This window comes from Acinonyx jubatus, chromosome A1, assembly GCF_027475565.1.
Source record: "Acinonyx jubatus isolate Ajub_Pintada_27869175 chromosome A1, VMU_Ajub_asm_v1.0, whole genome shotgun sequence".
Lineage (NCBI taxonomy): Eukaryota > Metazoa > Chordata > Mammalia > Carnivora > Felidae > Acinonyx > Acinonyx jubatus.
In genome coordinates, this window is record NC_069380.1 from 1628109 (window position 1) to 1652304 (window position 24196).

The window sequence follows — 24196 nt, forward strand, 5'->3', positions numbered from 1 at the left end:
TAGACATAGTTTTCCCTGTTATTCCCACTAAATACAAATGAAAACCTTGGAAATTATGTATAAAACAAATACAAGAAAGGTGGAGAGAAGAGGGCAGATCAGCAAAGGACCTCGGGACCTGAGGAACAACATGGCAGTGAGTCCCCTCATCTTTCCCAGACTTGTATGTGAAGAAATTGCCAGTCAGAAAACATCAGTGGGTATATTTTTAAAAACAAACAAAAAGCCCCAAGAAAAGCCCAATTTTCTAGCCAGAGGACAAGGAAAGGAATAGTCTATCAAGACTGAAAACTTTTAGACAAATACTGCGCACACAAACTACGGCCCCACTCCTGTGCCTGCCAACAAAAGTCAAGTGGGAGCCTGGCTTCCCACTCTGAAAAGGCTGTAAGGAGACACTCCATATCCCAAAAGACCAAGTAGGGAGCCAGGACTTTAATCTCCACAGACCCTTAATGAGTCCCAGCAGTCTTTGGTTTCAGCAGATAGCACATGGGGAGCCTGGAATTCTACTCCATCAGAGTAATGAAGCACTCCTTCCCCTCTCTCTGGTATTGGAGAAAATGGTGGAGAATCAAAACTTTCATCATCACTCAGTGGTCACAAGGCCACCCCACTATGGTGTCAATAGGGACCGTGGTAGAAGCAGGAACTCCTACCCCATCCAGCAGAAACAAGGACTTCTTCCTGCCTCGAGTATCAAAAAAGGCCGTGTGGGGAAACCTGGACATCTATTATCTGGCACTCATAAGGTGGTGTCTCTTCTCCCCCTGCTAGAGCAGTGTCAAGAAAGCAGCTAAAACAGACTTAAATAAAAATTCAGAGTATTATAATGTAGAAATATCCAAGCTTTTTTTTAATGTTTTAATTTTTGAGAGAGACCGAGAGTGTGAGTAGGGGAGAGGCAGAGAGAGACAGAGGATCTGAAGCGGGCTTCGCACTGACAGCAGAGAGCCTGATGTGGGGCTCGAACTCACAAAGCACAAGATCGTAACTTGAGCCAAAGTTGGACACTTACCTGACTGAGCCACCCATGCGCTCCATGTAATGTCCAAGTTTTGATCAAGAATCACTCATCATAAGGAAGTAGGATGATTTCAAACCAAATGAATGAAAAATCTAATCAATAGATGCCAATATTATTAGGACAAAGATGTTAGAATTATCTGGCAAAGCAAACGTGATACAAATGCTTCAAGCAACTGTGAGCATGCTTAAAGCAAATTTAAAAGTAAAAACCCTCAGAAAAGAAGTCTCTGCAAATATAAAGAAGCACCAAATGGAAAATTTTAACTTTTTTGAAAAATACAATAATTCAAATAAAAAGCCTAGTGGATGGGCTCCACAGGAAAATAAAAGGGAAATGGAAAGATTCAGTGAACTGGAAGATGAAACATGGAAATTACCCAGTCTGAACAACAGAGAGAAAATAGACTAAAAACCAGAAATGAAGAGAGCCTAAGTGATATCTGGGACTATAACAAAAGACCTGCCATTCGCATTATCTGTGTCTTGGATGGAGAGGAGAAAGAGATTGGGCTAAAGAAATAGTGGCTGATAAAATTCCCCAAATTTGACGAGAGAAATAAATATACGATACAAAAAAATGATTAATACCACAAAGAGTAAACCCAAGGAAATCCATGTGAAGATACATTATGATTAAACTTCTGAAAATTAAAGATAAAAAGGCTTGAAAGAAGACAAAAACAACACATAAGGGAAAGCAATTAGAATGATAGTGGAAAAGCCTTAAATTAATACTCTAAGCTGTCAGATTAATAAACTAGAAAAAGAAAAGCAAAATCAGCCAAAGGAAGAAATAATAACAGAAATCATTAACATTGAAAAAAAGAAATATCAGTGAAATACAGAGCTGATTCTTTGAATAGATCAATAAAATTGAGAAACTTACAGCAAAACTGACAAAAAATAGAGAAGACACAAATTACCAGTATCAGGAACAAAACAGGATCTATCTCTACAGACTTAGCAGACATCAAAAAAGATAATAAGGGAATACTACAAGCAACCCTGTACCCATAAAGTTGACAGCTTGGACAGAATGGGACCACTCTCTGGAAAAACATAAATGACCACAACTCACCTAATGTGATTTAATTTGTAATTTTGAAACACCCCAAAAAGAGATCTCCAGGCCCATATGGTTTTACTAGGGAGTTCTAGGAATTAACATCAGTTCTATACAGTTTATTCCAGAAGATAGTTCATTTTATGGGGCTAGTATCCCCCTGATACCAAAATAAGACAAAAAAAAAAAAAAAAAAAAAAAGAAAGAAACAACAGATCTAAAAAACAATGAGTATAAGAAAGGATATCAATAGAATAGAGGACAAAACCACATCATCATCTCAGTTTAAACCAAAGAAAAAGATCAAGTGGGATTTATTCCTGGGCTACAGGGCTGGTTCAATATTTGCAAATCAATCAATGTGATATACCACATTAATAAAAGAAAGGATAAGAACCATATGATCCTCTCAGTAGATGCAGAAAAAGCATTTGACAAAATACAGCATCCATTCTGGATAAAAACCCTCAAGAAGGTAGGGATAGAAGGAATATATCTCAACATATTAAAGCCTATATATGAAAGACCCTCAGATAATATCCTCAGTAGGGAAGAACTGATAGCTTCCCCCCTCAGGTCAGGAACACAAGAAGGATGTCCGCTGTCACCACTGTTGTTCAACATAGTCCTGGAAGTCCTAGCCTCGGCAATCAGACAACAAAAAGAAAAGGTATACAAATCGGCAAGAAAGAAGTCAAACTTTCACTCTTGACAGATGACATGATACTCTATGTGGAAAACCCAAAAGACTCCTAGAATTGAGACATGAATTCAGCAAAATTGCAGAATATAAAATCAACGTACGAAAATCAGTTGCATTTCTGTACACCAATAATGAAGCAGCAGAAAGAGAAACCAAGGAATTGATCCCACTTACAATTGCACCAAAAGCCATAGAATACCTAGGAATAAACCTAACCAAAGAGGTAAAAGATCTGCACACTAAAAACTATAGAAAGCTTGTATAAGAAATTAAAGAAGACACAAAGAAATGGAGAAACATCCCATGCTCATGGATTGGAAGAACAAATATTGTTAAATTGTCTATACTACCAAATGCAATCTACACATTCAATGCAATCCCTGTCACAGAAACACCAGCATTCTTCACGTAGCTAGAACAAACCTAAAATTTGTATGGAACCAAAAAAGACACCAAATAGCCAAAGTTATGTTGAAAAAGAAAACGCAAACTGGAGGCATCACAATTCTGGACTTCAAATTGCATTACAAACCTGTAATCATCAAGACAGTATGGTACTGGCACAAAAACAGATGCATATAGGTCAGTGGAACAGAATAGAGAACCCAGAAGTGGACCACAATGTATGGCCAATTAATCTTTGACAAAGCAGGAAAGAATATCCAGTGGAGTATCTTCAGCAAATGATGTTGGGAAAACTGGACAGCGACCTGCAGAAGAATGAATCTGGACCACTTTCTTGCACCGTAGACAAAAATAAATTTAAAATGGACGAAAGACCTAAATGTGAGACAGGAAGCCATCAAAATCCTACAGGAGAAAACAAGGCAACAACCTCTTTGACTTTGGCTGCAGCAACTTCTACTAGACCTGTCTCTGGAGGCGAGGGAAAATGAACTACTGGGACCTCATCAAGATAAAAAGCTTCTGGAGGCGCCTGGGTGGCTCATTCAGTTAAACATCCGACTCTTGGTTTCTGCTCAGGTCATGATCTCATAGTTGTGAGATCAAGCCTTACATCGGATGCTGTGCTGACAGCACTGAGCCTGCTTGGGATTCTCTCTCTGTCTTTCTCTCTGCCTCTCCTCCACATGTGTACAAACTCTCTCTCTCTTCAAATAAATTTTTAAAAAGTTAAAAAAGCTTCTGCCCAGTGAAGGAAACCAACAAAACTAAAAGGCAACTGACGGAATGGGAGAAGATATTAGCAAGAATATGGGAGAAGATATTAGACACACCAGATACAGGGTTAGTATCAAAAATCTATAAAGAACTTACCAAACTCAACACCCAAAAAACAAATAATCCTGTCAAGAAATGAACCAAAGACACGAATGAACACTTTACCAAAGAAGACGTCCAGATGGCTAACAAACACATGAAGATACTCAAGATCATTCATCATCAGGGAAACAGAAATCAAAACCCCAATGAGATGCCACCTCACACCTGTGAGAATGGCTAAAATTAACTCAGGAAATAACAGGTGTTGGTGAGGATGCAGAGAAAGGGGAACACTTTCGTGCTGTTGGTGGGAATGCAAATTGGTGCAGCCACTCTGGAAAACAGGATGGAGGTTCCTCAAAAAATGTGCAGTAGAACTGCCCCTTAGGGTAGCAATTGCACTACTAGGCATTTATCTAAAGGATACAGAAATGCTGATTTGAACGGGCACCTGCACCCCAGTGTTTATAGAAGAACCCAATGTTTATCGACTGAAGAACGGGTAAAGAAGATAAAAAAGAATGAAATCTTGCCATTTGCAGCAATGTGGATGGAACTAGAGTGTATTATGCCAAGCAAAATAAGTCAGAGAAAGACAAATACGATTTCATTCGTGTGGAATTTAGGAAATAAAACAGGTAAACATAGGTGAAGGGAAGGAAAAATAAAAACAGAGGAGCGCCTGGGTGGCTCAGTCGGTTGAGCATCCGACTCTTGATTTCCACTCGGGTTATGATCTCATGGCTTGTGAGTTCAAGCCCTTAATTGGGAATCCCTGCTTGGGATTCTCTCCTCCCTCTTGCTGCCTGTCCCCTGCTTGTGCATGTGCTCTTGCTCTCTCGCTCTCTCAAAAGAAATAAACTTAAAAAAAAAAAACACAGAAGGAGGCAAACCTTTAGAGACTCTTAAAAACAAACTGAGGGTTGCTAGAGGGTGGGGGGGGGGCTGGGCTAAATGGGTGATGGGCATTAAGGAGGACACTTGTTTGGATGAGTACTGGGTGTCGTATGTAAGTGATGAATCACTAAATTCTACTCCTGAAACCAATACTACACGGTATGTTAACTAACTTGAATTTAAATAAATAAATTTTAAAAATGTTTTTGATAAAATCTAGTGTACTTTGATGCTAAACAAACAAAACAAACCTCAAGAGGCTAGAAGTAGAAAGGAAGTTCCTCAATCTGATAAAGGACATTTATGAAGAACCCACAGTTTGACATAATATTTAATGGTGAAAGACTAAATGCTTTCCCCCTTAGATCAGAAACAAGATAAGGAAACAGAAACAAGATATTATTCACTCTTACCAATTCTATTCAACATTGCACTAGGGGTTCTAACTATGGAAATTAGGCAAGAAAAAAGTAAGAGACATCCAGCTTGGAAAGAAAAGTAAAACTATGTCTGTTTAGAGACCACATGATCTTATACGTGGAATATCCTACATAAAATTTTAGAATCCACTAAAAAACAATTACAATTAGTAGGTTCAGCAAGCTTGCGGAGTAAGAGATCAAAATATAAGCATCAATACTATATTGATGTACTATATACTACCAGTGAAGTATCCAAAATTAAACTCGTCATTGCATTTACAGTAGCATAAAAAATAATTAGGAATAATATTAACAAATGAAATGTAAAATTTATACTCTGAAAACTATAAGACATCGTTGAAGGATATGCTAGGTCAATGGGAAGACCTCCCATTTTTGTGGGGAGGCACTTAATGTTATGATGTCAGTCCTCCCCAAATTATTTTATAGATGCAGTGTAATCCATATCAAAATCCGAGCATTGGTTTTTAGAAAGTGACAAGTTGATCCTAAAACTCATATGGAAATATAACGGATCCAAACTAGCCAGAACAGGTTGAAAAATGAAGAGCCAAGTTGGAGGGCTTATACTACAAAGCTACCCCAATCAAGCGTGGTAGTACTTTATGCTAGTTAGCATAAAGATAGACATAGAAATCAGGATAGAATTGAGAGTCCGGAAATAAGCTCTTGTATTTATAATTAACAAAAGTGCCAGGACAATTCGATGGGGGAAAAGATAGTCTTTTCAACGAATGGTGCTGGGACAATTGAATATCCTCATGGGAGAGAATGAAGTTGTGCCTCTCTCACACCATACACAAAAATTACTTTAAAATAGATCATAGACCTAACTATAAGAGCTAGAACTGTGAGGAAAAAACAAGTAATTATTATTGATCTTGTGTTAGGCAGTGACTTCTTAGAGACGACACCAAAAGCACACCAAAAGGAAAAAAAATAGGTAAATTCGACTTCATCACAATTAAAACTTTTGTTCTTCAATGGACACCATCAAGAAAGTGAAAGCCCACTGAATGGGAGAAAATTTTTGCAAACCATGTATCCAAGAAGGGACTTATTTCTCCAATATAAAAAGAACTCTTCTAACTCAATAATAAAAAGGCCAATAACCCAGTTAAAAACATACAAAGGATCCGAGTAGACATTTCTTCAAACTAGGTATGCAAATGCCCAGTAAGCACTTGAAAAGATGTGTTAACTTCTATACTTAGGAAAATGCAATTCAAAACCTCAACCAGGTACCAATTCATACCCACTTGTATGACTGTAATCAAAAGACAGATAATAGCACATGTTGGTGAGGATGTGGAGAAATCGAAATCTTGCATGCTGGTGGCAGGAATGTAAAATGCTACAGCCGCTTTGGAAAACAGTTTGGAAGTTCCTGCAAAGGTTCTTCAGCAAAAGTTCCTCATACTTAACCCAACAGTTTCTCTTCTTAGGTGATTAGAGCATACATTCACACAGTAACTTCACACAAATGTTCATAGAAGCAGCATTTATAATATCCAAAAAGTAGAAACAACCCAATGTCCACCAACTGTTAAATGGATAAAGAATATATAGTCTATCCATATAATGGAATATTATTTGGCCACAAAAAGAAATGAAGGACCAATACATGCTACAATAAACACGAACCCTGAAAACATGATAAATAAAGGAGGCAGTCACAAAAGACTATATCTATGATTCCATTTATATGAAAGGTACAGATTAGACAAATCTGTGGAGACATGTAGTAATTCAGTTTTACCATTTACCGTACACACTCTTCTTCAGTGGTCATTTTTACCCTCTCCTTTCATGGCCATGGACAGTGCAGTTATATAGCTTCAGCTGCAGAGCTTTGTGCTCCTCCAGTGTTTCTTTTTGATTTGTCGGCATGCACTGAAAAAAAAGAAAGAGTTGGGGCGCCTGGGTGGCTCAGTCGGTTGAGCGTCCGACTTCGGCTCAGGTCACGATCTCATGGCTCGTGAGTTGGAGCCCTGCGTCGGGCTCTGTGTCAGGCTCTGTGCTGACAGCTCAGAGCCTGGAGCCTGCTTCGGATTCTGTGTCTCCCTTTCTGCCCCTCCCCCGCTCATGCTCTGTCTCTCTTTCTCTCAAAAATAAATAAACATTCAAAAAAAATTTTTTTTAATTAAAAAAAAGTTACATTTGGTCCAGAAGGCAGTCATGCTTGCTAGTCCCATTTCGTAGCCATGGTTGTCAACCTGACTTATGGACAGAATTCTAGTGTAGCTGTCCATCTAGTAGACTTTGATGGTATGTTAGCTTTGACAGACAATGTTTATACTTAAAAAAATCCAAGGTCTCTATACCATGTTTCTAAACAATACTTTTTTGTTTCTTTGATACAGGAAAGCTATGGCAGAAAAATACATCATGACAGCTGCAAAACTCATTGCTCCTGTAATTGAAACATCTTTTGCTGTAGGTTATGATTGGTAAGAGAGAAGAAATTCAGTATAACTGGATGCTGTGTTGTTTTTATAATACATACTTTTATTGATTTTAAAATTTATTAGAAGGGTAATTATGAATGTTTATTTCTACTTATCAGGCAAATAATATTATATGACAAAATCTATATAGGGCATTCTAAAAGTAAAAGTTTTCCTTATTGCGCATGTCATTTCTTAAGTAAAACTTTCTATCCTGAGGAATAGCTCTCACATATAAAGGGGCTGTTGTCTCCTGATGTAACCTGTTTTGTAAATAGAAGTGAAGAGTTGGAAAAGTCTTAGATCATTTGCTGAATGAGTAGTGAATCTTCCACCCAGTGTAAGAATCCCTTTGTAGCATCCCATATAGGTAGCCATTTAATCTCTGCTTGGAGTCTTGTGGTATTCAACTCATTTGTTTCATTTCTGAACATCTTTAAGGGGTAGAACATCTTTGTTTTGAACCCAAAGTTACCCCTCATGGAACTTTTCTCTGTGTTCTTTCAAGCAATCATGGATTCAGTCTGTGACCTCTTCTATATTGTGTCTTAGAGAATTTTAAAAATTCAAGATACATGTACCTAGTTACAGAGTCAAGTGCAGAAGTATTACTGTCTTAGCTTGCTTGCTTTCTGTTTTTTTTTTAATTGAGATATAATTTACATGTAACATTACATCATTATATAACATAATGATTTGACATTTGTGTGTATTGGAAAATGATCACAATAAGTCTGGTTAACATTTGTCACTGTACATAGTTACGATTTTTTTTCTTACGATGAGAACTTTTGAGATCTATCTTGGTAACTTTCAAACATGCAGTACTGTATTATTAACCATGATCACTATGCTATGTGTTATATCCCATGTCTTACTTTACCTGTTGAGCCCCTTCATCCATTTCACACTCTTCCTACTTCCACCCTGGCAACCACCAGACTGTTTGCTGTATCTGTGAGCTTGGGTTTTGTTTTTTAGTTTTCTAATTACTTTTCATGTTTTTCCTTGCTAGATGTAACTTATGCTTTCTGCATATTTTTATCATCTCTTAGATGTTTACCCATTCTGTTTCTTACTTGGAGTCCATTTGATTCCTCGGAATACATTGTCTTCCTGGTTTAATTTGTACTGGAGGCTTCACAGGTGATCCATGATGTTTTGTTTTTATTGGTATTTCCAGTTGCCTGGCTCTCTTTTTTTTGCATTGTTTGTTTCTGTTGAGGACTCAGGTTTTACTTGGGAGTTCTCCCTTACAGAATCTCTCTCTCTCTGCTCCATTTTCTGTATGATGGTTACTGTCCTGGCCTGGTGTTAAATGTCATCTTGGGGATTACGGTCATTTCTCTCTGCTTTTTCTGCATCTATTGAAATGATTGCATGGTTTTTATCCTTTCTCTTTTTGATGTGATGTATCATGTTGATTGATTTGCGAATATTGAACCATCCTTGCAACCCAGGAATACATTCCACTTGAACATGGTGAATGATTTTTTTTTAATGTTTATTTATTTTTGAGAGAGAGAGAGAGAGAGAGAGAGAGAGACAGAGTGCGAGCAGGGGAGGGGCAGAGAGAAAGGGAGGCACAGAATCTGAAGCAGGCTCCAGGCTCCGAGCTGTGGGCACAGAGCCCATTGTGGGTCTTGAACCCACGAACTTCAAGATCACGACCTGAACTGAAGTCAGACGCTTAGCTGAGCCACCCAGGCATCCTAAATGATTTTTTACTGTGTTGTTGGATTGGGTTTGCTAATATCTTGCTGAAGATTTTTGCATCTATATTCATCAGAGGTATCAGCCTGTACTTCTCTTTTTTTGTGATGTCTTTATCTGGTTTTGATATCAGGGTAATGCAGACCTCATAGAACAAATTTGGAAATTTTCCTTCATCTTCTATTTTTTGGAATAGATGTTGGTGGTAAGGATAGATATTAACTCTTCTTTAAATGTTTGGTAGAATTCACCCGTGAAGCCATCTGGTCCAGAACCTTTGTTTGTTGGGAGTTTTTTGATTACTGATTCAATTTTGTTTGCTGGTAATTGGGCTGTTCAAATTTTGTTTCTTCCTGATTCAGTTTTGGGAGGTGCAGGTTTCTATGAATTTATCCATTTCTTTTAGGTTGTCCAACTTGTTGGCATATGATTTTTCATAATATTCTCTTAATCCTTTGTAGTTCTGTGGTGTTGGGTTGTTATTTCTCCTTTTTCATTTGTGAATTTGTTTGAGTACTCTTTTTTTTTTTCCTTAGGAGTCTGGCTAAAGGTTTATCAGTTTTATTGATCTTTTCAAAGAACTAGCTCCTAGTTTCATTGAACTGTTCTATTGTTTGTGTGTGTGTGTGTGTGTGTGTGTGTGTGTGTATGTGTGTGCATTTTTTTGTTTTGTTTTTTTAGTTTCTATTTCATTTATTTCTGCTCTAACCTTTATTATTTCCTTTCTTCTACTGGTTTTGGGTGTTGTTTGTTGTTCTTTTTTTGGCTCCTTTAGGTGTAAGGTTAGGTTGTTTATTTGAGATTTTTCTTCAGGTAGGTCTATATTCCTATAAACTTCCCTTTATAAACTTCTGTTGCTTCATCCCAAAAATTTTGGATCATTTTGTTTTCATTTTTATTTATCTCCCTGTAGTTTTTGATTTCCTCTTTGATTTCTTGTTTGACCTATTCACTGTTTAGTAGCATGTTATTTAACCTGCATGTATTTGTGTTCTTTCCAGATTTTTTTTCTTGTGGTTGATTTCTAATTTCATAGCACTGTGGTCAGAAAAGATGCATGGGATGACTTTGATCTTTTTGCATTTGTGGAGACCTGTTTTATGGCGTAATATGTGATCTGTTGTGGAAAATGTTCCATGTCACTTGAAAAGAATGTGTGTTCTGCTGTTTTAGGATGAATATATCTGTTAAGTCCATCTGGTCCAGTGTGTCATTCAAAGCCATTGTTTCCTTGTTGATTTTCTGTTTAGATGATCTGTCTGTTGATGTAATTACTATCAATTATTTCTTTTTTATGTTTGTTATTAACTGTTTTATGTATTTGGGTACTTCTACGTTGGGTGCCTAAATATTTACAATTGTTATATCTTCTTTTTTTTTTTTAATTTTTTGGTAATGTTTATTTATTTTTGAGACAGAGAGAGACAGAACATGAACGAAGGAGGGTCAGAGAGAGAGGGAGGCACAGAATCTGAAGCAGGCCCAGGCTCTGAGCTGTCAGCACAGAGCCTGACACGGGGCTCGAACTCACGGACCATGAGATCATGACCTGAGCCGAAGTCGGTCGCTTAACCGACTGAGCCACCCAGGAGCCCCTACAATTGTTATATCTTCTTATTGGATTGTCCCCTTATTGATTATTTAGTGTACTTGTTTGTGTTATGTTACAATCTTTGTTTTAAAATCTGTTTTGTCCGATATAAATAGTATTGCTATCCCGGCTTTCTTTTCACATCTATTTGAGTGATAAATGCTTCTTCTCTATCTCTTCACTTTCTTTTTTTTTTTCTTTTCAGGTTTTGAAACTTTTTATTTGCATATTTAAAAAATTGTGCATTCCAGTAATTAAAATCATTTGAGCAAAAAAAATGGCACTCTGATTAAACTACATTTTACAGCCTGCAGGATTCCTTGGACCAGATTGATTTATGCCCTAGATTTCACTGTTGTTTTATACAGCTTCTACCTTACCAGAATGCAAACTCTTTTCCTTCCCTGCTAGCCAGATAGACAGATGGGAGAGGCAGGCATGGCCTTCATTGTCAGTAGTTCTCTTCTTTGATGTGGAAAAAGGGCGACACAGTCATTTAAACTTGATCCCACCTCTTTGTATTTTACAAAGTTAAACAGCTAAAAGAAGTAAAATAAGAAGGCAGTGCTTGTGGAATGCACAGTGCAGATTGGTGGTGCATGCCTCATGATTCACCTGCTAGCGTCTCCTGTTTAGCTGTTTCTTTTGAAGGCTGTGGAGTTTTCTCTTGCATTTATCTTCTTCAATTTTGACTTATTGAATTTCTCAATCTCAGTCATACTGGGTTTGTCAGACATGGTTGCAGAGAGGCTGAGCAAGGTGCACAAACGAGCGAAGTCCAGTCTCCACAGTGGCTGCCACTGAGTGTGCATCCCTTCACTTTCAATCCACGTGTCTTTAGGTCTGAAATGAGGCTCTTTCTAGGCAGTGTGGGTCTGGGATCCATGTAATGTCCAGGTGGGTCTTGTTTTCTCATTCTCTCCATCACACTTTGTCTTTTGATTGGAGTGTTTAGCCTATTTACATTCAAAGTAATTATCGATACATATGTATTTATTGCCATTTTGTTACATGTTTTATGGTTGTTTTTACAGTTTTTCTCCATTCCTTTCTTCTCTTGCTCTCTTCTTTCATGATTACTTGGCTTTCTTTAGTCATATACTTGGACTTCTTCTCTTTATTTTCTGTATATCTGTTAGTAGTTTTGACTTGTGGTTACCATTAGGTATGTATATAACTTCTTGTTCATATGGCAGTCTGTATTAAGTTGATGGTCACTTAAATTTGAACCCATTCTTTTTTTTTTTAAGTTTATTTATTTATTTTGAGAAGGGGAGAGAGAAAGAGAGTGCAAGCCAAGGAGGGGCAGAGAACGAGGGAGAGAGAGAGAATCCCAAGCAGGCTCCATCAGAGTCTGATGTGGGGCTTAATCTCATGAATTGTGAGATCATGACCTAAGCTAAGATCAAGAGTTGGATGCTTAACCGACTGAGCCATCCAGGCTCAGAACCCATTATTTACTCTTCTCCTCTCTACATTTTAGGTATATGGTGGCATACTTTACGTCCCTTTATTTTGTGAATCCCTTGAGTGATATTTACAGAGAACTTGTTTTTATTGCTTTTTTGATTCCTACTTTTCTTATTCTTGCTTATGGTCTTTTCACTCAAAGAGTCCCCTTTAACATTTCTGGGAAACTCTTTATCTCTCCTTCTATTCTGAATGATAGCCTTGCTAGGTCTAGTGTTCTTGTCTGCACATTTTTTCCTGTGAGCACTTTGGATATATCATGCTACTCCCTTCTGGCCTGCTAAGTTTCTGTTGAAAATTCTGCTGACAGCCTTATGGGCTTTCCCTTGTAGGTGACTGACTTCTTTTCTCTTGCTGCTTTTAAATTTTTTCCTTTCTCACTACTTTTTGCCATTTTAATTACTATGTGTCTTGGCGTGGAACTTCTTTGGTTATATTTTGTTGGGGGATCTGGATTTCTGTTTCCTTCTCCAGATTCGGGAAGTTTTCAACTATTTCTTCAAATACATTTTCTGTCCCCTTTGCTTTCTCTTGTCTTTCTGGGATCCCTGTCATGTCATGTTATTACATTTGATGGTATCACTGAATTGCCTAAGTCTGTTCTTCTTTTGCATAAATTTTTTTCCTCATCTGCTCAGCTTGATTACTTTCACTTACTCCATCCTGTAGGGTCAGTGATTGGTTCTTCTGCCTCGTCTAGCCTACTATTTATACTATCTCATGTATTTTTAATTTCATTTATTGTATTTTTCATTTCTGATGGATTCTTTTATATCTCATCATTAGGGGTCTCACTTATGTCCTCCACTCTTCTGTCAAGTCCAGTGAGTATCTTTATGATCATTACTTTAAATTCTCTATCAGGCATATTATTTACCTCTGTTTCACTTAGGTCTCTTGCTGTGATATTCTCCTGTTCTTTTGTTTGGGACATACTCCTCTGTCTCCTCAGTTTGTCTCTCTGTGTCTGTTTCAGTGTGTGAGAAAAGTCAGGCTGTCCCCTGTTCTTTAGAGCATTGGCCTTATTTTTTTTTATGTTTATTTATTTATTTTGAGAGAAAGAGAGAGAGCAGGAGAGAGGAAGAGAGAGCGAGGGAAAGAGAGAATCTCAAGCAGGCTCCGCGCTGTCGGCACAGAACCTGATGCAGGGATCAGTCTCACAAACTGTGAGATCATGACCTAAGCCAAAATCAAGAGTCAGGTACTGAACCTATTGAGCCACCCAGGCACCCCTAAAGTACTGGTCTCGTAAAGAAGTGGTCTCGTAAGCCCTGCCATGCAGTGTTCCCTGTTTACGACACCCTGGTGCTTCAGAGAATGTCTCCTGTGTGTGATGCGTGTGCCCTGCTGTGTGGCTGAGCCACTTTCTCCTTCGGTCCAGTCGTCTGCAGTGGCTCCCTTTGCCTTTGTGGTGTGGTGGGCCAGTCTGGAGAGGCCTTGGGCTCCAGTCGAGGCAGAACAAGCATTTGCCAGAGATACAGTAGCACCAAACTGCAGGATGCTTTCCCTGTGTTGTCCCCTGAGAAGCTTTCACCGGTTCGCAGGGCCTGCAGTTGGACCAGTTGTCTGCCGCCAGCCCACGGCTGGGGCCTCCATCTGACTGGTGTGTGTGTGTGTGGTTATTTTTCCCAGTCTCCAGGGCAGAAGTCACCTTGGAGTGGTGCTGGCCACTGTAGGGGCTGCTTGCACACTACCAGGCCTGCGGCACCATCCTGTATGGGCTCTGGCCAAGAGTGTACTGGAGAGGGCGGATCTGCTGAAGCACAGCGGAGGGCAGAGGGGCTGGCATGCGGGCAAGCTTTGGTGCCGTGGGTTATCTGGGGGAGGGGCCCTGGACCATCCAGACTAAGGCGGCCTGTCGAAAGGGGTACACTGGCAGAAGCACAATGTGCAGGGATAGAGGCAGCGGTGTGAGCAAGTCCCGTGGGTGGATGTGTGTTTATGTTGGGCCGGTGGAGGGAAATGGTGCTGCCAGTTCCTTTATTCCTGGAGGAGGGTTGACCTGGGGCTGGGATGGTCTGGAGGCTTGGGGCTAGTAGCTAGCCTGGTGCTGAGGTGGCTTGAAAGCTTGAGGACACAGTAGTCATCCTGTGTCTAGGCCTAGTCATACTATCTCTGGGTTTACAGGTGCTGATTGGAAGCACAGGGCCAAAGTTGCTGCCTGGGAGCTGGCGGATGCTGGGATGTGCCAGGAGCCTGGGTTCGTGGGAGCTGGCTGGGGAGCTGTCTGGGAACCTGGGGCCGTGGAGGTTGCCTGGAACCACTGGGGCCTACTGGTGCCCATTGGGCCAGGGACTTAGGTTTGCAGGAGCCACTTGTAGCCACCAGAGCCAACAGGCACTGGGGCAAGCGGGCCACCTGGTTTCACAGGCACTACCAAGGAGCCACCTAAGGATGTAGAACCCCATAGGCACCAGGGTGGGCAGCGGCCTGGAGTCACAGGAGACTGCCAGAGCCATTAAGGGCAATGAGAGTCACTCTGGTGCTGGGGCAAGCTGGACTGGAGGCTGTGGTGAAGTCAGACACTTACTTTACTCAACTTCTCTCACAGAAAGGCTCCCTTTCTCCATGCTGAGCTGTCTGGGCTCAAAGGAGAGGTAAAGAGGGTGTGTGAATCTATCTAGCCTATCTTTTCATATAGCTCACCTCCACCCAGGTGGTGTAATCCCTCACCTAGAATCCGTAGCTCTTGTGGAAGTATTTTCGTGCATGGATAGGTCTTAAAATTGATATTTCTGGGAGGATACAGGCACTAGAAATTCCTATACCACCATTTTGCTGACATCGATCCTCCAGTAGAAAACTAATATAAGTGTTAGTTTTTGCCAACAAACATAGTGTTCATAATACACTTGTTATAACACATGGGTATTTTAAAGACTCCATTTATAACCTAAAATGTATTAAGTCCTATTTCTTTATGTGTTAACTAGGTAGGCGTTCATTTCCCTAGATAGAACTTGGCAGTTGAAAAAAAAAAATTTACCAAAGCTCAGGTTACATGAAAGCCCATGTTTCTAGTAACTTTGAAGAAAGATGTAAAGCTTACATCATATTTTTCAGAAACTTTACTCTATATGTGTTTGTGGACATGGGTGCATATAGTGTACATTTTATGTGGCTCTACACATACGGAACCCATGTGTATATCTGTCTCTCCACCTATCTGCTTATCTGTCTATATTTTTAAATGCAGGGCTGTGCTGTTTACAGTCAACATCAGAGCCTTTGCCTGGGGTTACAAGATGTTTCATAGGTAGGAAAACATTCCATAATGGTTCTTTGTGGGTGTCATACTTCCTCCGTGTCTGCTTTCCTCAAATGTCTTGTTCTTTGTAAAAAACTAAAGAAGAGGCTTTTTAAGATATAAATAACATCTGCTCAATGTCTGGATAATTTTTAGGACTTGAAATTAACATAAAGAAACATTTAAACTAAGCTATCGGATTTCTGTTCCATTTGAATAATATTTATATTATATCATCAAGACAGAACTCAGTATGGAGTCTTCTGTTTCACCTTAGACCTGGACCCATTAGACCAGTTCCTTGTATCTTATGTTAAATCATTCAGTAAAAGGGAACCAGTTTTGAAATTTAAAGACTATTATTTTTCTATTCATTCAGACCTAGCTTTTTGAGATTGATTTACATTAAAGACTTTTTAAAATGATATTAATGTGGCTATTTAAAAAAAAAAGGCACCTGAGTGGCTCTTTCGGTTGAGCGTCTGACTCATGATTTCAGCTCAGGTCACTATCCCACAATTGTGGGATTGAGCCCTGTGTCAGTCTCCAAACTGAGCATGGAACCTGCTTAAGACTCTCTCTCTCGATGAAGAGATTCCCAGACAAACAAAAATGAAAGGAGTGTGTGATCACTACACCAGCCCTTCAAGAAATTTTAAGGGGGACTATTTGGAGAAAAAACAAAACGAAACAAAAAAGGACGAAAGCAACAAAGACTAGAAAGGATCAGAGAACATCACCAGAAACTCCAACTCTATAGGCAACACTATGGCACTAAATTCATATTTTTCAGTAATCACTCTAAATGTAAATGGACTAAATGCTCCAATCAAAAGACATAGGGTATCAGAATGGATTAAAAAAAAAAAAGGGCCATCTATATGCTGCCTACAAGAGAGTCATTTTAGACACCTGGAAGATTGAAAGTAAGGGGATGGAGAACCATTTATCATGTTAATGGACATCAAAAGAAAGTTGGAGTAGCCATACTTCTATCAGACAAACTAGATTTTAATGTTTATTTATTTACGAGAGAGACAGAGAGCAAGTGGGGAAGGTCAGAGAGAGGGGGGGACAGAGGATCCAAAGTGGGCTCTGCACTGACAGCAGCGAGCCCGATGCAGGGCTCGAACTCAGAAACTGTGAGATCATGACTTGAGCCGAAGTTGGATGCTCAAATAACCGAGCCACCTCAGCGCCCCCAGACAAACTGGATTTTAAAACAAAGACTGTAACAAGAGGTGAAGAAGGGCATTATATCGTATATCATAACTAAGGGGTCTATCCACCAGTAAGATCTAAAACTTGTAAATATTTATGCCCCCAACAAAGAAACACCCAAACATATAAGTCCATTAATCACAAACATAAACTCATTGATAATAATACCATAATAGTAGGGGACTTTAACACTCCACTTATAGCAATGGACAGATCACCTAAGCAGAAAACCAACAAGGAAACACTGGCTTTGAATGACACACTGGACCGGATGGACTTAACAGTTTACATGAAGAATATTTCATCCCAAAGCATCAGAATACACATTCTTCTCAAGTGTACATGGAACATTCTCCAGAATAGATCACATGCTGTGGCACAAATCAGCCCTCAGCAAGTACAAAAAGATTGAGATCATCCCTTGCATATTTTCAGACTATAACACTATGAAACTTCTATAGAAATCAATCACAAGAAAAAAATTGGAAAGACCACAAATACTTTGAGATTAAAGAACATTTTACTAAAGAAAGAATGGGTTAACCAAGAAATGAAAGAGGAAGTGAAAAAGTACATGGAAGCCAGTGAAAATGAAAACATGGCAGTCCAAAACCTCTGGGATGTAGCAAAGGCAGTCATAAGAGGGAAGTATATAGCAATCCAGGCCTTCCTGAAGAAGGAAGAAAGGTCTCAAATACACAACCTAATCTTAACACCCAAAGGAGCTGGAAAATGGAAATATAACAGCAAATAAAGCCCCAAAACAGCAGTAGAAGGGAAATAATAACGATTGGAGCAGAAACCAATGATATTAAACAAAACAAAACAAAACAGCAGAACAGATCAACGAAACCAGGATCTGGATCTTTGAAAGAATTAACAAAATTGATAAACCCCTAGCCAGATTTATTAAAAAGAAAAAGGAAAGGACCAAAATAAATAAAATCATGAATGAAAGCAGAGACATCACAACCAACACTGTAGAAGTACAAACAATAATAAGAGAATATTGTGAACAATTATATACCAACAAATTGAGCAATCTGGAAGAAATGGAAAAATTCCTAGAAACATAAACTACCAAAACTGAATCAGGAAGAAATAGAAAATTTGAACAGAGCTATAACCAGTGAAGAAATTGAATTAGTAATCAAAAATCTCCCAACAAACAGGAGTCCAGGGCCAGATGGCTTTCCAGGGAATTCTACCAAACATTTAAAGAAGACTTAACACCTATTCTTTTGAAGCTGTTCCAGAAAATAGAAATGGAAGGAAAACATCCAAACTCATTCAAGGCCAGCATTACCTTGATTCCAAAACCAAAGTCCCCACTAAAGAGGAAAACCACAGACCAATCTCCGTGATGAACATGGATGCAAAAATTCTCAACAAGATACTAGGAAACCGAATCCAACAAATACATTTAAAGAATTATTCATCATGATCAAGTGGGATTTATTCCTGGGCTGCAGGGCTTGTTCAGTATCCACAAATCAATGTGATATATCACATTAATAAAAGAAAGGGTAAGAATCATATGATTTTCTTGATAGATGCAGAAAAAGCATTTAACAAAATACAGCATCTTTTCTTGATAGAAACCCTCAAGAAAGTAGGCATAGAAAGAACATACCTCAGCATCCTAAAGGCCGTGTACAAAAGACCAACAGCTAATATCATCCTCAAGGGGAAAACTGAGAGCTTTCCCACTAACATCAGGAACACAACAGGGATGTCCACTCTCACCACTGTTCAACACAGTGTTGGCAGTCCTAGCCTCAGCAATCAGACAAAAAGAAAGAAAAAGCATACAGATTAGCAAGGAAAAAGTCAAACTTTCACTCTTCACAGAGTGAGAACCTTGTTTTCCTTTTGGAAAACCCAAAAGACTCCACCAAAAAACTTCTAGAACTGATACATGAATCCAGCAAAGTCGCAGGATATAAAATCAATGTACAGATATCAGTTGCATTTCTATACACCAATAATGAAGCAGCAGAAAGAGAAATCAAGGAATCGATCTCATTTACAATTGTACCAAAACCCATAAAATACCTAGGAATAAGCATAACCAAAGAGGTAAAAGATCTGCATGCTGAAAACTATAGAAAGCTTATATAAGAAATTAAAGAAGACAGAAAGAAATGGAAAGGCATTCCATGCTCATGGATTAGAAGAACAAATACTGTTAAAATGTTGATGCTACCCAAAGCAATCTACATATTCAATGCAATCCCTATCAAAATAATACCAGCATTCCTCAAGAGCTAGAACAAACCATCATAAAATTTGTATGGAACCAGAAAGGATCCTGAATAGCCAAAGTAATGATAAAAAAGAAAACCAAAGCTGGAGGCATCACAATTTTGGACTTCAAGTTGTGTTACAAACCTGTAATCATCAAGAAAGTATGGTACTGGCACAAAAACAGATGCAGAGATCAATGGAACAGAATAGAGAACCCAGAAATGGACGCACACATCTATAGCCAACTAATCTTTGACAAGCAGGAAAGACTATCCGATGGAAAAAACAGTCTCTTCAGCAAATGGTGTTGGGAAAACTGGACAGAGATCTGCAGAAGAATGAATCTGGACCACTTTCTTACACCATACACAAAAATAAACTCAAAATCGATAAAAGACAAATGTGAGACAGGAAACCATTATCCTACAGGAGAAAACAGGCAACAACCTCTTTGACCTTGGCTGCAGCAATTTCTAATTAGACATATCTCTGAAGTCAAGGGAAACAAAAACAAAAATGAACTACTGGGACCTCATCAAGATAAAAAGCTTCTGCATGGTGAAGGAAACCATCAACAAAACTAAAAGGCAACCAATGGAATGGGAGAAGATATTTGCAAATGATGTATCAGATAAAGGGTTAGTATCCAAAATCTATAAAGAATTTATCAAACTCAAAACCCAAAAAACAAATAATCCAGTGAAAAATGGACCAAAGACATGAATGAACACTTTTCCAAAGAACACATCCAGATGGCTAACAGGTACATGAAAAGATGCTCAACATCATTCATCATCAGGTAAATGCAAATTAAAAAAAAACTGCAATGAGATACCACCTCACACCTGTCACAATGGCTAAAATTAACAACTCGGGAAACAACAGATGTTAGCGAGGATGCGGAGAAAGGGGAACACTTTTGCACAGCTGGTGGGAATGCAAACTGGTACAGCCATTCTGGAAAGCAATATGAAGGTTCCTCAAAACAGTTAAAAATAGAGCTAGCTTATGACCCAGCAATTGCACATTGTAGTGTTTATCTAAAGGATACAAAAATGCTGATTGGAAGGGGCATATGGACCCCAATGTTTATGGCAGTACTATCAATGATAGCCAACCTGTGGAGAGCCTAAATGTCCATTGACTGATGAATGGATACAGAAGTGATACACACACACACACACACACACACACACACACACACACACCACCCCCACCCCCGCAATGGAATATTACTCAGCAATCAAAAAGAATGAAATCTTACTATTTGCAACAACATGGTTGGAAGTAGAGTGTATTATGCTAAGTTGAATAAGTTAGAGAAAGATAATATATGATTTCACTCATGTGGAATTTAAGAAACAAAACAGATGAACATAGGGGTAGGGAAGGAAAAAATAAGTTAAAAACAGGCAAACCATAAGAGAGTCTTAAATTCAGAGAACAAACTGAGGGTTGCTGGAGGGGTGTTTGGTGGGCAGATGGGCTAAATGGGTGATGGGCACTAAGAAGGGCACTTGTGATGAGCAGTGGGTGTTATATGTAAGTGATGAATCACTAAATTCTACTCCTGAAACCATTATTACACTATATGTTAACTAACTTGGATTTAAATAAAATTTTAAAAATTCTTTCTTCCTCTGTCCCTCTCCCACTTGAGGAATCTATATATATAAAAAATTTTTTTTAATTTTTAAAAATTTAAATAAAGAAAAAGGAAAATTCAGTCTTGACATTATTTGGATTTTTCAATTATATATCATTCTGTCATTCTTACTATATTTTGTTAATTCATTTAATATAGGGTTAAAATTATTTTTAACCTTGTGGTGTAATATAAAGCACATAAAAATTGTACAAAATAATAACATCAGCTCAGTGATTTATCACACAGCAAACACCTATGTCATTACATAGCTTAGATAAATAACATTTAAAGAAGAGAACATAGTCAGCACCTTAGAAGCTCTGCTGAGCCTATCCCAGACCCTGCCCCTCCCACTCTGAAGGATGACAGGTATCTCCAGAGAAATGGTAAATCACTTCCTAGCTTTTCTACATACTTTAACCACACAACCAGGCATTCCTAAACACTATAATTTAGTTTTGCATTCTTTTAAACATTATATAGGTGGACTCGTACCATGCCTGTTGTTTTGTGTCTGGTGTCTTTTACTCTATAGCAGTTGGCAATGTTGTTGCATGTAGCTCTGGTTTGTTCATTTTCATTGCTGTGTACTGGTATAACCATACAATGGAATATTATTCTCGACCATGAGAAACTGAGGTAAGTTTGTTATAGACCCTAGAGGAAGTACACAGCATACCTGACAATGCCACCCAGGGAAGTCAAGACAGATACAGGCAGAGAGAGAGGCAGGACCTGGGGCACATGACTTACTAGCATCTGTGGGTGGAGTGTTCTGGGGCTCCTGGCATAAGGCCAGATGGGTCCATTCAAACCAAAGAGTAGGGGCGTCAGTAAGCTCCATGAGGGTCTGTGTAGGGGGGTGCATAAGGGGAAGGCCTTGGGAGGTGGGGGGGGACTGTTTATCACAAGGACTTTTGGGGAAGTCCTATCAGGAACTTAGATTTGCTTGGTGCTCTACAGATTGCTGCCTGGGACACATACTTGTGTTAGAGGCTAGTGTTAGTTTTTGGTCCCAACAGGCCACGTGGCCAAACAAGATGGACGCCAAGGTAGCAGTAGGGCACAGTAGCTTAGCAAAGGTCTGGACAGTGTTTTTCAAATGATTTCTTTTAGTCTGCAGCTTGTCTGTCACTTCTCTTGACCTACTGGGGAAATAATTGGGATTTTATTGAAATCCAATGATCAGGCTGGAGAGAACTGACATCTTTAAGATGTTTACTTTTCAAATCCGTAAGTACAATACATTCCTCCATTTAGGTCTTTGTAATTTCTTTGAAATACTTTTTAGTTTTAAGTCTAGAGATCTGCATGTCTTTTGTTACATTTATTCCTACACGTTTGATGTTTCTAATGGCATACAGCATAGTTTTAAAATTTTGTTTTCTACTTGTGCATTTCTTGTATGTAGATATACAGTTGAATTTTAGATAGTGATATTTATCCACTGACCTTATTAATAAATTTACTTTTTCAAATAGTCATCTCTAGATTCTTTTGGGTTATCTAAATACACATTTATTCTATCTGCAGATGACGACACTTTTCTTTCTTTCTAGTCAATCTTTATGCTTCTTTCTGTTTGTTTTCTTGCTTCATTACACTGGCTGTGATGTCCAGTTCAGTGCTGAATAGAAGTGGTGATATAGTAGGCATTTTTGTTTTTTCCCGAATTCACAGGGTTAAAACTTTTCACAACCTGCCATTATGTATGATGTTTGCCATTGGATTCTTGTAAATACTCTATCAAATTAAGGAATTTTTACTTTTGTTTCTGGTCAGGCTAAGAATTTTTATCAATTCTTATCAATTTAACTCCACTTGATTGTGATGTATTATCCTTTTAAAATATCACTGGATTTGATTTGCTAATCATTACCTAAGCATTATCCCATCCATATTAATGAGAAGGATGAGGTTTGTATTTTTAAAAATAATGTCTCTGGGGGTACCTGGGTGGCTCAGTCAGTTACGCGTCCGACTTCAGCTCAGGTCATGATCTGTCTCACAACTCATAAGTTTGAGCCCTGCATCGGGCTCTGTGCTGATAGCATGGAGCCTGCTTCAGATTCTCTGTCTCGCTCTCTTTCTCTCTGCCTCTCCCCCGCTCACTCTCTTTCTCAAAAATAAATAAAACATTTTAAAAAATAATGTCTTTGACTTTGTTAACAAGGGTAAGCTGACTTTATATCACAAGTTTGGATGTGGTTCCCCCCCCCCCGGAAAAGTTTATGAGATTGGTATTATTTCTTTATTAAACAAACAGGAATTTACTAGTAAAGCTGTCTGCATTCAAAGTTGTCTTTATAGGGAGGGTTTTATTAAACAGATTCTACTTTTTTAATAATTATAAGATTATTTTGACTTTCTTGTGTCACTTTGGATAAGGTGCATTTTTAAGGAATTTGTCATTTTATTATTGATTTTTGTTTGGTTATTCTTTTAGCTATTGAGAGGGGTCTGTTAAAAGTTTTTTACTGCAGTTGTAGATTTCTACATTTCTTCTTTTAGATTATTAACTTCTCTTTATATTATTTTGAAATTATGTTATTGGTTGCATGAAGATTTAGAGGTATATCCCTGGTAGATTGATCAGTGTTGTGTTTTTTGTTTTCAGAGTCATTCATAACTTTATTATCAGAACTTCATTTTTTTTTTTTTGAGAGTTTTCCTAACGTGTTGAGCTTTGTGTCTTTTAAGTCCAAAGAGTTGTTTTGTTTTGTCTTTACTTCTCTTAGAAGATCTTGAATTGACTTTACATGATGAATACAGCTATTTGGGGCTCTGATGAGTTAGCCATACTCTTTTAGCTTTAGAAACTTCTCTACAGGACATTTAGAACAAGTTCTCAAGAGCTTCCCTGGAGGGCATTCAGAAACCCTCCAGAGTTTATTCTCAAAAAAGCTCTTTTTCTATCCAAGCTGAAATCCCAAGGTCAGACTCATCTTCCATGACATAATTCTCTCCTATCTCTGGAAGGAATTTCTGTCTCCCTAGGCATCTGCTAGTATCCTGAAATCCCCTCCACCAGCATTCCCAAGGGTCTTAACAAAGGTATCTTCATTGTTTCTCCTGGGAAGCCGCAAAGAGGGTTTCTTTTTCTTTTTTCTTTTTTTTTTTTAATTTTTTAAAATTTACATCCAAATTAGTTAGCATATAGTGCAACAATGATTTTAGGAGTAGATTCCTTAGTGTCCCTTACCCATTTAGCCCATCCCCCTCCCACAACCCCTCCAGTAACCCTCAGTTTGTT

The 24196-nt window shown here is 38.5% G+C and overlaps 1 protein-coding gene and 1 pseudogene across 10 annotated transcripts in view; one reads left to right on the forward strand and one right to left on the reverse strand.

Annotated features, from left to right (window-relative positions):
- Positions 1 to 24196, forward strand: part of IFT88 (intraflagellar transport 88) — a 129974-nt gene that overhangs the window by 39907 nt on the left and 65871 nt on the right. For all 10 annotated transcript variants that reach the window (XM_027064499.2, XM_027064501.2, XM_027064502.2 and 7 more), the window contains one exon: positions 7723 to 7809. In XM_027064499.2, coding sequence (XP_026920300.1) covers positions 7723 to 7809 — 87 coding nt within the window. The remainder of the gene's footprint in view (positions 1 to 7722; positions 7810 to 24196) is intronic.
- LOC113600842 (thymosin beta-4-like) lies at positions 11715 to 11958 on the reverse strand (annotated as a pseudogene).